Source organism: Carlito syrichta, unplaced genomic scaffold, assembly GCF_000164805.1.
Source record: "Carlito syrichta isolate Samal-C Ts95f unplaced genomic scaffold, Tarsius_syrichta-2.0.1 Scaffold315818, whole genome shotgun sequence".
Taxonomy (NCBI): domain Eukaryota; kingdom Metazoa; phylum Chordata; class Mammalia; order Primates; family Tarsiidae; genus Carlito; species Carlito syrichta.
The window spans coordinates 613,515-629,143 of NW_007259914.1; the positions used below are offsets into that span (position 1 = coordinate 613,515).

Consider the following 15,629-nt stretch of genomic DNA (forward strand, 5'->3'; position numbering starts at 1 on the left):
CATAGTAGGTGCTCCATAAATGACAGTTTCATACAGGCCTCAAGCAAGCCCTTCTTTGCTGGGGCTATGGGGGATTCAAATATGAGTGAGAAACCTCATGAAGTTGAGAGTCTGGGCCCTTCTACAGGCTGGGATAGAGGAACTACTAGAGGCAAGGAAACAAAGTGCCATGACAGGGAAAAAGAAGGGAGGAAGGTGTGAATATTTTCATTAGGAGATGTGTCTGAGACTTCCAGTTGCCTCCTCAATTTTTCCCCCATTTATTCCTTTGTATTAAATCCCTTGTTTCCATCTGGAATCATGGTTGCCTTGAATTAAATCCACAGTTCAGCCAAGCACGGTGGCTCACACCTATAATTTTCGCATTTTGGGAGGCTGAGGCAGGAGGCTCACTTGAGCCCAGGAGTATGAGACTAGCCTGGGCAACACAGTGAGACCTCATCGCTATATAATAATAATAATAATAAATTTTAAACAAAAGGAGAAAGAAAAAGAAATGAAACCACATTTTCCAGTCCTCTTGCAGCAAGTGGCCATGTGACTAAATCCTGGCCAATAACATGTAAGCGGAATTGGAAACCTCTTCCAGCTGGAAAGAAGCAGTGAGGGACTCAGGGGACAATGACCCTTTGAAGAACCCTGGATTCCCCTAAGTCAGAGTCACCAGATGGACTGAGACAGGACAGACAATTCTTGAATGAATGATAGGAGGTCTTTCCAACCCAGTTTGCCTCCCTCCTACTGCTTAAAATCCTGCTTTTGAAGACATGGGCCTGAGATTTCACCCACATGAGTGGACATTATATATCTCTTTTTTAAAAGTGTCAACACTCTTGGGATGATGAGTTCATTCATTCAGTGTGGTGTCCTGGGATCACCAGCTGGAGAAAATGTGAACTAGGTTGAGAAGAAGGTGAGAGAAAGAGATATTTAAAGGGCAGAGGGACACCAGGATGAGAATTTTGACAAGGGGACACCTTGAGGGCACAGACATAATGAATGTTTACTGAAGATTGACCACATGCCAGATACTACATTAACTCTGGAGACAAACCTACAAAATTAATGCTGCCCCCTTGGCTACTTTAAGACGTTGGTTTGTGCCAGGTCTTGTCCCTTTCTCTTGTTCTTAGAAATCACATGGAGCCGGGCTCGGTGAGTCAGCCTGTAATCCCGTGCCTTTGGGAGGCTGAGGTGAGTGGATTGCCTGAGCCCGTGGATTTGAGACCTGCCTAGGCAACTTGGCGAGACCTCATCTCTACAATAAATCAAAAATTAGCCGGGCGTGGTAGCGCGCGCCTGTAGTTCCAGCTACTTGGAAGGCTGAGGCGGAAGGATCGCCGGAGCCCAGCAGGTTGAGGCTGCAGTGGCCGGGAGCGGCCACTGCACTCCAGTCTGGGCGACAGAGTGAGACTCCAACTCAAAAAAAAAAAAAAAAAGATAGAAATCACATGGAACAATGTCTCTCTCCTCTGGAAAATGGGGCTCTGCCCACTTAAATCTGCCTGGCCGATGGCCCTGTATGACAATGTTGGGGGTAGTCTGCAAGGCGCAGCTACATCTGGCAAGAACTACCCTGGCTGAGCGCTCAGCGCTACCTCCCCTTCAGGGAACCTGCTCACCTCTCCATCCTCATCCAGGGGAGGCCTGTTGGGGCTGTGCTCAGCTGGGATGGGGGAGGGACTTTGAAGGGAGTGTGTAGAGGGTCTCGGATCATACAAAACAGCTCCTGTGTGTGGTTTGGGGGGACTACTGGTGGAGGGATCCCAGACTCAGGGGAGAAACGTGGCTTGCCAAAGAAGGCAAAGCCAGCCCATTCCTGGGCTACAGAGTGACAAGGTAAGGACTCCTTGGCCTGGGGCATCCTTTCTCTATTGATTCCTAGCTGTGGAGGTAATGGACTATGATCTGTTGAGGGATGCCCTAAAATGACCTGCTCTGTAACTACTAACATTTACTGACCTCTTACTAGGTCCTAGGCCTTATACTACATACACATATGAACTTATTTAATCCTCTTAACAATCCCACGAGGCAGGTGCTGCTATTATTATTATCCCAATTTTATAGGTGAGGAAACTGAGGCACAGAGAAGTTAAGACTCACAAAAGATCACACACACACAAAGTCTGTCGAGCTTGAGTTCACGTGAGTATGCTTTATGGCCTCTATTCATGAACAAAATACTGAAGTTTGAAAATAGTTGTTAAAAACATCAGTCAGGAAAATAGATACAGACTGCTAATTGTGGTTCCTTTAGAAGACTGGGATTAGTAGAATTAAAAGATTTTGAACTGTGAAAAAAAGCAAAAACAAAAACAAAAAAAAAACATCAGTCAGAATGGCCGCCAAACTATTCTTATAATCCTACGGGGTGGGGTCGGGGGGGGGGACAAAAAGTTGTGCATTTATGTTTACATGTTTAAACTTCAGTCACCTTCAAAGTACTCTCCATTTGATGCAATACACCTATGGAGATGCTTTTTCCACTGCTCAAAACAGTCTTTGAACTTGTCAATGTTGATGCCTTTTAGTACTTCTGTCATTTTTTGTTTCACCACTTCCACATTTCCCTTTGAGGATTTGTTTTCATGGGATGGAGGAGTCACTTAGGATGAGATGGAGTGAATAGGGAGGGTGGGACACAGAGGGCGTGCCAAATTTGGTCCCAAACTGCTGAACACTCAGCATAGTGTGAGCAGGTGAGTTGTCATGGTGAAAGAACCAGTCACTTATTTGACACACACACACAAAAACAAAACAGTGCTAGCTACAATGATGCTGATGGGTTCCTGGAATACTTACCTTAGCAGGGAAGCCTGTACTACAAGGAGCCCACCCTTCAAAAGATAATTCTGGGTTTTTTTTTGGGTCCCCTCTGTATATCCCTCCAAGCACTTTCTCAGATTGCATTCCAACAAGCTTTTCTTCAGAGGGTGCAACAGACATGGCTTGACAATGAGCATTGTGGGAATTTTGCTTAACTCTGCTTCTGCCAACGTATTTGTATCTTGCAAGTGTCACCCATTATGCAAGAGACAATTCTTTACCCAAATCTGGCTCTTCTTTTTTCTGGGCACAGAGCTGGCCTCCTGAACTTCCTTACAATTAAGTGTGCCAAAACGGTCAGTTCTTGCCAAGGGGATGTTTGTGGATGTGACATGTATCACTACACATTCCAGGGATGCACGGGGAATGGAGGCTGTAGGGGATGACAGAGCCTGGGTCCCTAAATTGAGATGCACTCATCTACTAGGAACAGCTGCCTTGGGCTCTTGAACAAGAATCTCTATGGTACATTTCCTTGTACATATTGGAGTCTACCTATTCCTATGGCCTAACCTATCCTGGACATTATTTTCTCTGCTTTTGGTCAAAGGTTGAGATTGACTTATTTTTGAGAACCTCAAGAATACATGAAGGGGCTTCTAGAAACTTCGAATTCCCCATCAGGCCCAGGTTTAAACAGCCACACCTCCCTCCCCTGCTGGCTACATTCCCAGGACAACGGCAGGGGAAGTGAAGTCAGCAGGAAGCTGATGCATGCATTACATTACCACATCTGTTTCCTTCCAGAGAAGTCCCATTTCTCTTGGGGCTGGAGGTTGGGGGTCTCAGTCCAGCTGCCGAGGGGCCTCCAGAGGATATGGGGCCGCTGCGGGGACCACCAGGGGTGGGGGCAGGGCCTCCCCCAATGTGGCCATCTCCAGAGTTCTGTCTCTTGCAGTATTGTGAAGAGGAAGGGGACAAGGAGCCCCTGTGGCTAAAGGCAGAGGTGGAGGGGTCCACGCCGTAGGGGTTCATGCCCGCAGGGTTCACCAGGCACTCTTCGATGGTCACTGTCTTGGCTGAACAAGAAGGCAGTTCAGAGAAGCAGAGATCAGAGAGCAGTTCGGGAAGCTACCTGACCCTCCATCTTGGCAAACCCCACCCTGGCAGCACAGTCGTTACAATGTGTGAGGATGGAGATGAGGGGAGATGAACCCCCCAGCATGATTCCAAATAGCACACCTGTCGGCTGACCGAGACATCTCCCAATGAAAGCATATTTTAGTAGGAATTGGAAGGTGTTCCCCTCCATGTTTAGAGGAAAATGTACTGATCTTGGCTACCGATGACTTAGAAATAAAATCCAAATCCAAGTCTTTCTCCCTCTATGGCTCCGCCCTTTTGGCGATCTCTGCTGGCTTATCAGAATCTCTTTCCTCTTTCCTCTCTCACCCACCATCTCTGCCTCCCTCACCTGGCCCAGGACTCCTTGGAGAGATCAAACAGGTGCCACAATGTCCCAGAGTCAGGTGAAACTGCTCTAGCCGGGACAGAGGCACAGGTGCCACGGTGCTTTCCCTCCCACTTTTAGTCCCGATACCCATGAGGACAGCCACTCTTCCAGCACAGCTAACAACCAGGGACACACGTGCTGATCTGGACAGTTCCATGGTCCACCCCAGACCCTTTACGTGAGAGCAAAAGAGGGAATATAAAGCACAGAGGGAGTCAAGGACCTGAAGAGTCAGCAGACTCTTCAGGCAACTGCATTATCAGTACCCCCCACCCCAAGTAAATCAGGACTTTCTACACTTTTAAGGCTCAACCATGAGCCTGTTGCACTCTTTCTGTGAGCCACACCTGTGGCCAGATGAAGTTTTTTGTTTTGTTTTGTTTTTATGTTTATTATTTTGGACAAAATCCAGAGGAATTATGAGGACAGAGAAAAGAAGGAAACTATTCTAGTCCCTCCTACTCCAGACAAGATCATGTCTATCTAGCACCATCAATAATTATCTGTATATTAGACACCATCAAAACAGATCTTGGAAGTCTTAAAAAAAATGCAATCAGTAACAGAAAGCAATCCGCCAAGATTGGCAATGGAAGACACATTTAGGTCACAAGATCCCGATGTCTTCTTTGCGAATGGATTGCTTCCACAATGTAGGCATTGAAGATTAAGACTTGATTTTATTAGAGGAGCTAACAGATCTTCTCACAGTTCAGAATGGACCTGGAGAGTGCCTGGGAACAAAAGTCACTGCAGATGAGATGCAGCTAAAGCAGAGCTTAGAGGTAAATTTATCATCGTAAATACTTATATTAAAAAGGAAGAAAGACCTCACATTAATAACCTAATCTTCCACATTAAGACAGCAGGGGGAACAAAAGAACAAATTAAACTTAAAGCAAGCAGAAGGGAGAAAATAAAGATTTCAACTGAAATTAATTTAATAGAGAATAGAAAAACAACAGATAAAATCAGTGAAACCAAAAGCTGGTTCTTTGAAAAGATCAATCAAATTGACAAATCTCTAGCTAGATTAAAAAAAATAAGGAAGGAGAAAGAGATAGAAGACTAAATTACTACAGACAGGAATGAAAGAGGAGCCATTACTATTGATCTTACAGAAATAAAAAGAATACACATGCTCTTTGATTTATAGTGGGATGACATCCCAATAAATTCATCATAAGTTAAAGAGACTGTAGGTCAAAATACATTTACTATACTCAACCTACTAAGCATCATAGCTTAGAGTAGCCTACCCTAAACATGCTCAGAACCCTTACATTGGCCTACAGCTGGGCAATAATCTAACAAAGCTTATTTTATAAAAAAAAGTTTTGAATATGTAATTTATTGAATAGTGTATTAAAAGTAAAAAAAGGAGTTGTAGCATGGGTACTCGAAGTACTGTTTCTATGGAATGTGTATCACTTTCACACCATTGTAAAGATGAGAAACCCTAAGTCAAATTATCTTAAGTTGGGAACCATCTGTACTATAAACAATTGTATGAGGTAAATTAGATAACTTAGATATAAAAGACAAACTACTAAAACTGACTAAAGGAGAAATAGTCTGAGTAGATCTATAACAAGTAGAGATTGAGTTAGTAATTTTAAAACTACCCAAAAAGAAAGCTCAAGCCCAGATGAATTATACCAAACACTTAAAGGAAAAATAAAATCTTTACAAATTATCAAAAAAATAGAAGAAACAGAAGCACTTAACAATTGATATATATTACCCTGATATCAAACCAGACATACACATCATGAGAAAACTACAGATCAGTATCTCTTATTTACATGAATGCAGAAATCCTCAACAAAATACTGACAAAATTGAATCCAGCAACATGTAAAAAGACATATGCACCATGACCAAGTAGATTTATCCTAGGAATGCAAGGTTGATTTAACATTTGAAAATCAATTAATAAAATACGCCATATCAATAGGATTTTAAAAATCATGTAAACAACTCAATAGATGCAGAAAATATTTAATAAAATCCAACATCCTTTTGTGATAAAATCACTCAACGAACTAGGAATAGAAGAGAATTTCCTCAAGTTGATACAATGTATCTGCAAAAATCCTACAACTAACATCATAGTTCATGATGAAAGACTGGATGCTGTCCCCTTAAAATCAGGAGCAAGATAAATATCCACTCCAGCTACTTCCGTTAACATTGTACTAAGGGTTTCTGCCACGGCAATTAGATAAGAAAAAGAAAGAAAGGCATCTAGATTGGGAAGGAAGAAGTAAAACCATCACTTATATGTGCAAAATCCTAAGGAATTTACTTTTAAAACTGTTGGAATTAAGTTCAGCAAGGGGCAGGGTGCAGTGGCTCATGTCTGTAATCCCTGTACTATGGGAGGCCAAGGAGGGAGGATCACTTGAGGTCAGGAGTTTGAGAATAGCCTGGGCCACATAGTGAGATCTCATCTCTCTACACAAAATTTAAAACATTTTTTTAAAAAAAAGTAGTTGAGCAAGGTTGCAGGATACAACATCAATATGCAAAAATTAATTGTATTTCTATACACTTGCCAAGAAAATAAGCGAAAAAATTCCATTTATAATAGTATTAAAGAGAATAAAATACACAAAAGAAATTCAAATTTATAGTCTGAATGCTACAAAACATTGTTGAAAGCTCATAGATCAGCAGACTTATTGTTAAAATAACAATATTCCACAAATGTACCTACAGATTCAACACAACCCCCGTCAGAATCTTGATTGATATCTTTCTAGAAATTAACAAGCCGATTCTAAAACTCATATGGAATTGCAAGGGACACAGAATAGCCAAAACAATCATGTTAAAAAAGAATAAAGTAGAGGGCTCACACTTTCTGATCTCAAAATTTACCACAAAGCATTGGTAATTAAGATGATGTGAGAGGTCTTTATGTAAAGTGAAATAAACCAGACTCAGAAAGACAAATATTGTATGTTCTTGTTTACTTGTGAGAGCTAAAAACGTGGATCTCATGAAGACAGAGCAGATGGGTGGTTACCAGAAGCCAGGGAGGGTAGGGATCTGGTGAGGGGGATGAAGAGACATTGGTTAATGGGTATAAATATACAGTTTGTTAGAAGAAATAAGACCTAGTGTCTGATAGATCAGTAGGGTGACTAGAGTTTACAACAGTCTAGTGTACTTTTTGAATAGCTAGAAAATAATGATTCAAATGATTCTAGCATAAAGAAAAGACACATATTTAAGGTGATGGCTACCCCAAGTACACTGATTTGATCTTTACAAATTGCAAAAAACTATCAAATTATCACATGTGCCCCAAAACCATGTACATCTATAATGCATCAATTAAAAATTGTTTAAATAAATAAAACCAATGTTATTGGAGAGGAAAAAAAAGACTGGTACTCACATATGGATAGACATAGATCAATGGAATCGAATTCAGAGTCCAGAAATAAACTCATTTGCCTGTGTTCAACTGATTTTCATCAAGGGTGCCAGGACCATTTGATGAGGGAAAGAATGGTCTTTTCAACAAATGGTGCTGGGACAGCTGGATATCCATTTGCAAAACAATGACGCTACACCCTTGCTCACACCATATACAAAAATGAATCAAAATGTAGAACAAAAAACTGTAAAACTCTTAGAAGGAAATACATATACGAGGGAATCCCCTAGAAACCTGGATTCATTTTTTGGAGGCTTGGCCCCTTTTAATACAGGCTCCCCCTGCTAGGTAAGTGTTCTAGGAACACTTCTAGTGGACCAGCTAGCATTGTTGCGAGAGGCTGTGCTGCAGAAGAAACGTCCCAAGTTGTGGCAAACAAGTGACTGGTTCTTCCACCATGACAATGTATCTGTCTACATCGTGCAGAGTGCCACCATGACAATGTATCTGTCTACATGTGCTGAGTGTTCAGCAGCTTTTGACCAAAATCAACATGACTCCCACATGCTCCACCCTCCCTATTCATCTGATCTTGCCCTGGGTGACTTTTTGTTGTTGTTGTTTCCCCAGATGAAAAAAATCCTCAAAGGGAAATTTTTGCAGTGGTGGAAGAGGTGAAGCAAAAACCAGAAGCATTAAGAGGCATCAAAATGAACGAGTTCAAAAACCGTTTTGAGCAGTAGAAAAAGCATCTCACTAGGTGTATTGCTTCAACCAAAGAATACTTTGAAGGTGACTGAAGTTTAAACGTAAGAATAAATACACAATTTTTAATAAATAAATTCTGGGTTTTAGGGGTTCCCCCTTGTATATCAAGCATCATGACCTTGGATTTGGCAAAGTATGCTTCGATTTGACACCAGAAGCACAAGCAACAACAACAGAATAGATAGATTGAACTTCATCAAAAATTAAAACTCTGGTGTTCAAAGGACACCATCCAAAAGTGAAAAGATGACTCATATATTAGGGGAAAATATCTGCAAATCATGCACTTGATAAGAGACTTAGGTCTAGACTACATTAAGAATTATTACAACTCAATAATAAAAAGACAACCTGATTTTAAAATGGACAAATGACTTGAATGAAAATTTCTCCAGAAAAGATATACAAATGGCAACTAAACACATGAGAAATGCTCCACATTAGAAGTCAAATCAAATCAAAACCATGGTGAGTCACCCCTTCATACCCACTAGGATGGTTATAATCAAAGCATCAGATAAAGACAAGTGCTGGTGATGCTGGAACTCTCACACACTGCTGGTGGGAATATAAAATGATGTAACCACTTTGGACAACAGCTCGGCACTTCCTGAAATGCTTAAAGTAGAATGACCACACAATCCAGCAATTACACTCCTAGGTATACACTCAAAAGAAATGAAAACATGGCCACATAAAAACTTGTATATGAATGTGTTCAGCAGCATTATTCATATTAGCCAAAATGTGAAAACAATCCAAATGGCTATCAACTGATGAATGAATTTTTTTCCTCAAAGTGGTATATCCACACAATGGAATATTATTTGAGCACAAAAAGGAATGAAGTAGTGATATATGCTACAGTGTGAATGAGTTGAAACATTATGCAAAGTAAAAGAAGCCAGCCACAAAAGACCACATATTAAATGATTTCATTTCTATAAAAAGTCCAAGATAACAAATCTATAGAAATAGAAAGCAGATTCATGGTTGCTTAGGGCTTGGGGTTGGAAGAAAAAGGTACGTGGGTTTTTCTGAGGTGATGAAAATATTCTACAATACCATGATGATGGTTATACATATCTATGAATATACTAAAAGCCAATGAATTGTGCCTTTACATGGATGAATTGTATGATATATAAATTATATATTAACAATGGTGTTAAAAAAAAAGCCATTGGCAGACACCCAGTGTTTTTCAGACTGGAGGCTATAAACACCCTCTCTATACTTTTATGCAATCAGGCTTGACACACATTGTTTTGGCCACCAGGACACCAGGAAGCTGAGAAGTCAAAGGGTATGTACCTGTGGTCTGTGCCCGAGGCTGGTGGCCAATGAAGGGCTATGCTATGTCTTCAGGAACCTAGAACTCCGCCCCTTTGTCTTGATGGCCTCTCCTGCATCTCTGCCCTGTGGGTCAGAAACCTCAGAAGGAAGATTCTAAAAGGGACCTGGTAACAGCTGTGTACTACGTGCTTCCTGAATGGAGAAAGGAAAACTAACATGTATTGAGTATCTATACTGGCAGCATCATTTTAAAGCCAGTGAGCAGCAAGGCTGTCATTACATTCCCTTTTTTGGAAATTCTCATAGTCTGGGAGACCAATCTTTCTTGTGTCCCAAATGGCAGGTGCTTTGATATATCCAAGGAAGCTACATGCAGTATCTGACAAGGTGCTTGGGATGAGGAGCCGTCCAATAAATATTTATTGAGTAAACGCTTGGGTCAGTGTTAGCAGAAAGGCTGCTATTATAGAGAAGATGCATAAAAATTCATATTATAAAGGGTTTACATATAAATTCTTTATGTAGATTTGCAATAAACACAAAAAAGATTTCATGAAAACATTTATTCTGTTTATCAAATATTGTAAATCTAAATTAAATATGCCTACATAATTCTGATGGCCTAAGTTAGAGAATGCACATAATTCGCCAGTCTGCACTATGGTTGGAAAATACAGGCACATATGGAAGAAAGTTCCCCTATGACGAAGTGTGGGAATGGGGAACAAGGGAACTTGCACTTGATTGCTTTAAAAACTGCTGATGGCCATGGGTGACATCAAAGGTAATAAAAGTCAGCCTCTGGGCTGTGATCCAAATGAATTAATTAGAAGGGAGGACCGACTTCAGAGAGCATCAAGTAATACCCTCTACCCCACAAAGGATATGCCAGGGAGTGCAACACCTGCCCAGGAGGGCAGCCGTTGAGACAAGTCACCAAGCCCCAGATGCCACTGCAGACTGGCTCCCCAGGAGACGGTGAGGGAACAGCATGTTCGAATGAACACACTATGGCGGCTTTAGGAATTGATTAAATGGATCTGTTTCAACCTGATTAAAAGTGCCTCTTCTTGGCTTTTCTACATCGTAGTGAGTGTAAAAAATGACAGATGCAGTGATGGCCATCATCACACAGCTGTGGGAAGGAATAGGATCTTCACATCCAGCCCGGCATTTCCCCAAGTGATAAACGCCCCCCACTGGTGGGACAGGGACAACTTTTGGTGGAAAAGAAGTGTGTGTATACATTTCCTAGGGTACACAAGTTATCATGAGTCAGGTGGCTTAAAACAACAGATAACTGTTCTCTCATGGTTCTTGGGGGCTCCAAGCTTGAAATCAAGGTGTTGCCAGGGCCACACAATCCAGCAATTACACTCCTAGGTATACACTCAAAAGAAATGATCCTTAAAGGTCCTTGGCTATAGACACATCTCTCCAGTCTCTGCTTCTGTCCTGGTGCTTTCCCCCTGTGTCAGTGTCTGTGTCCAAATTCCCCTTTTCTTCTAAGGTCACCAATCAAGGGATTAGGGTCCACCCTAATTCAGTGTGACCTCATCTTAACCTGCAAAGACCCTATTTCCAAATCAGGTCCCATACACAGGTACCGGGGATTAGGATTTGATCATATTTTTTTTTTTTTTTTGAGTTGGAGTCTCACTCTGTCGCCCAGACTGGAGTGCAGTGGCCACTTCCGGCCACCGCAGCCTCGCCTGCTGGGCTCCTGCGATCCTTCCACCTCAGCCTTCCGAGTAGCTGGAATTACAGGCATGCGCTACCACGCCCAGCTGATGTTTTGATTTATTGTAGAGATGAGGTCTCGCTGCCCAGGCGGGTCTCGAACCCGCGGGCTCAGGCAATCCACTCACCTCAGCCTCCCAAAGGCGCGGGATTACAGGCTGAGCCACCGAGCCTGGCTCATATATTTTTTTGAAGGATATAATTCAATCTATAACAGGTAAATGTCATTTTTACAGTCATATATTTTCATGTACATTGACAAAAATATAATTAGCATATCAAACAATTATTTTATCGACACAATATCACTGCTTAATGAGACTAAAGGCTAAAGTTCAAAGAAATGAATCCATATAAAGGAACATCTGGAGAAAACAGTTCTGTAGGTGTTACCAGATACAATAGAAATTGTGAAGGTGGGAAGTTAATATTTAAAATGCATTGAGCTAGCCCCAACCACTCTCTTCAGGCAGGGTGATGCCTACAGAGGAAACTAACGTAAATAATCAGTCTCTTATTTAAAATCTTCCCCCAAAAGATCTTTACAATCTCGTTCACAGGCCATTCAAATCTCATGGCCTAAAAGTTCCTCCTTCCATCAAGCCCTACTCCCTCTTGTTTCAGTCAAAAAGATGACTGCTGATACCTACCCTTTATACTATTCAGAATCGTTAAGTCACCCAACGTGTAGGTAGATATAGGTATGCAGAACTTCTATTAGTATTTACTTGACTGTGACATATGCTGGCTACTTAAACCCACTATTTAAAGTTGGTTTTATAAAAAGGACTCAATTTGTATTTGGAGAGAGAATCTCACTTTTCAAGCGGTTTTGTGGCTGACTGATGAGTGAACACCACATGTGTTAGGTGGACTTTTTAGAGGATCTGACTCTTCCACACAGACTCCTGGCAAACTGCAGGGCTGACAGGTGGAGATTGTTTTTTTTTTTTTTGAGTTGGAGTCTCACTCGGTCACCCAGACTGGAGTGCAGTGGCCGCTCCCGGCCACCGCAGCCTCGACCTGCTGGGCTCCGGCGATCCTTCCGCCTCAGCCTTCCAAGTAGCTGAAACTACAGGCGTGCGCTACCACGCCCGGCTGATTTTTTGATTTATTGTAGAGATGAGGTCTCACTGCCCAGGCGGGTCTCGAACCTACAGGCTCAGGCAATTCACTCACCTCAGCCTCCCAAAGGCGCGGGATTACAGGCTGAGCCGCCGAGCCCGGCAACAGGTGAAGATGTTGATGGTCATTTCCTGAATCCTTACAAATTCTGGAATAAGCTGTCCTGCCACCCTGGAATAAGTTGTCCTACCATCCCGGTCCCTCTCATAAACTGGGGGAATCTAACCCAGCCTCCATGTGATGCCATTTAATTGCTATGGAGAATGCAGGCTAAGCAAAGCAGGCTTGTATGCACTTCCATAACCTCTGTGATCAACCAAGAGACTAATATTGTCACTTGTAAATCATTAGATCTTTTCTCTAGAAAAAAAGGAATCATCTGCCTCTTGTAAAACCACAAAAGCATGCTTAAATAGAAAGACAAATGTACACATGGCATGTTCAAAGTTATGGGGGGGGGCCAAAATCCTGGAATTATCTTTTTTGGAGCGTGGACCCCTTGTAGTTCATTGGTATGTGTTTCTCCAGATCAAACCATCAACCAAGTTTTTATGGGAAGTTTTGAGAAAGTGTGTCACAATTTGCAGGAGAAACACCCCGAGTTGTAGCAAACAGGTGATTGGTTCTTCCACCATGACAACACACCTGTTCACACTGTGCTGAGTGTTCAGTTTTTGACCACCAACAGCATGATCCCTGTGACCCACCCTCCCTATTCAGCCAATCTTGTCCTGAGAGATTTTTGTTTGTTTGTTTCTCCAGATTAAAAAAAAAAGTCTTAGCCGGGCTCGGTGGCTCAGCCTGTAATCCTGCGCCTTTGGGAGGCTGAGGTGAGTGGATTGCCTGAGCCCGCGGGATCGAGACCCGCCTGGGCAACTTGGTGAGACCTCATCTCTACACTAAAATCAAAAAATTAGCCGGGCGTGGTAGCACACACCTGTAATTCTGGCTACTCGGAAGGCTGAAGTGGAAAGATCGCCGGAGCCCAGCAGGTTGAGGTTGCGGTGGCCGGGAGCGGCCACTGCACTCCAGTCTGGGCGACAGAGTGAGACTCCAACTCAAAAAAAAAAAAAAAAAGAAAAAAAGTCTTTGAAGGGAAATGGTTTGCCCATGTGGAAGAGGTGAAACAAAAAAATGGCAGAAGCACTAAAAGGCATAAAAATGGATGAGTCCAAACTATTCTGAGCAGTGGAAAAAGCATCTCCATAGGTGTACTGCATTCAATGGAGAGTACTTTGAGAGTGACTGAAGTTTATTTAGTCGGAGTTTCTGTTGCCCAGGCTGGAGTGCAGTGGCACAATCACAACTACTGTAGCCTCGTCCTGCCAGATTCAGGTAATCCTTCCACCTCAGCCTTCCAAGTAGCTGGGACTACAGGCCCTCAACACCACACCTAGCTAATGTTTTGATTTATTGTAGAGACGAGATCTCGCTGTGTTGCCCAGGCTGGTCTCGAACTCTTGGGCTCAGACAATCCTCTTACCTCGGCCTCCCAAAATGCTGAGATTACAGGTGTGAGCTGCCGTGCCCAGCCTGAAGTCTAAACATGTAAGAACAAATACACAATTTTTTATAAATAAATTCCAGGTTTTTGGGGGATCCCCCTTGTATCTGCCACATTTTCAGGGTCTAGTGTCGTAAGAGCTCAGGAGAACCTTGTGTTCCCTTTTTGCCATTGCTAATCTGTTTGTGGACCATGGCTCCCTCCAGCCACAGTGTATACAGTCTGCCTACGATTGAGGCCAAAGAACACTCTAGAAGAGTCCAAGCTCATTCAAGCCTCAAGGGATGCCCATTTGAGTCTGAACCGTGTCTAAACATCCCTTTATGAGGAACAGAATTTCAGGGTTCTGAGCCCAGAGTGTGTGGACTCCTCTCTCTCTCCCTCACCCCTGCTGAGGTCTGGGGTTAAGGTGGGGTTAGAGAATGCTCCTGTTTCTTTGGCTTCCAGAACACCCTGTGGTACAACCTATTCCTGCTGCAGTCCTGGAAGGCCAGGTGTGAGCACCTGGTATTTAAAGAACCTCCAAAGAGAGAGGCAGGAAGGAGAAGAGGGGCAGGAGGAGAAGACGAGAGCCAGAGAGAGAAAGAGAAGGTCCCCGAGAGCAGCAGAGAGAGGGAGAGGAGGTCATGTGCACAAACGAAACACACACCTGACCAGTGCCAGTTCTCTCACGTAGGCCTCGAGGCTTAACTATTTACAGTCAGGTGAGCTTGGACTACTGACTTTATTTTAAAAATCAAAATGGAATTTCACTTGGATTCTCTAACCAAATGAAGCCCTGAAAAGCAACAATATCACCATCTGCAAAATTATTCTCATGTAATACCTATTCAGGCAGTAAGAACCATAAATCCCAGTCTTAGATACTGTGCTTTCTCATCTCTGAACCGTTCTCTCTGCCTCTCTCTGTCTGTCCCTGTCTCCCTCTCTGTGTCTCATAAAATGATTTGGGGAGAGTTCCATCTTTCTCAATCGCCTGGAATTGGTGTCAGTTCCTCCTTGTATGTTTTGTAGAATTCTGCTGGAAAGCCATCTGGTCCAGGGCTTTTTTTAGTAGATAGTTTTTGTATGACAGAGTCAATTTCCTGGGTTATTATTGGCCTATTTAGTGTCTCAATGTCTTCTTGTTTCAACCTGGGGAGGTTGCGTGATGTCAGAAAGTCCTCCATTTCATTTAGGTTATCAAGCTTGTTTCCATACAAGTGTACATAGTTATCTCTGATAATCTTTTGTATTTCTTCGGTGGTAGTTGTGATTTGATCTTTAGTATTTCTGAATGTGTTTATTTGGACTTTTTCTCTCTTTTTCTTGGTCATTCTCACTAGGGATCCATCAATCTTGTTAATTATTTCAAAGAACTAGCTTTTTGTTTTGTTGATGTTTTCTATGATATTTTTGTCTTCTTTGTCCCGTATTTGGGCTTGCATTTTGGTGATTTGGATTCTTCTACTAAAGTTGGGGTTTTGGTAGTCTTCTCTTTCCAGCTCCCTTAGGTGATTTGTTAGGCTCTCAACTTCTGATCTTTC

The 15,629-nt window shown here is 42.4% G+C and overlaps 1 protein-coding gene across 1 annotated transcript in view; it reads right to left on the minus strand.

The window, feature by feature from the left end:
• SCML4 (sex comb on midleg like 4 (Drosophila)) overlaps positions 1-15,629 on the minus strand; it is a 124,334-nt gene that overhangs the window by 12,942 nt on the left and 95,763 nt on the right. Inside the window, exon 6 of the mRNA XM_008073308.2 lies at positions 3,558-3,848. Coding sequence (XP_008071499.1) covers positions 3,558-3,848 — 291 coding nt within the window. The remainder of the gene's footprint in view (positions 1-3,557; positions 3,849-15,629) is intronic.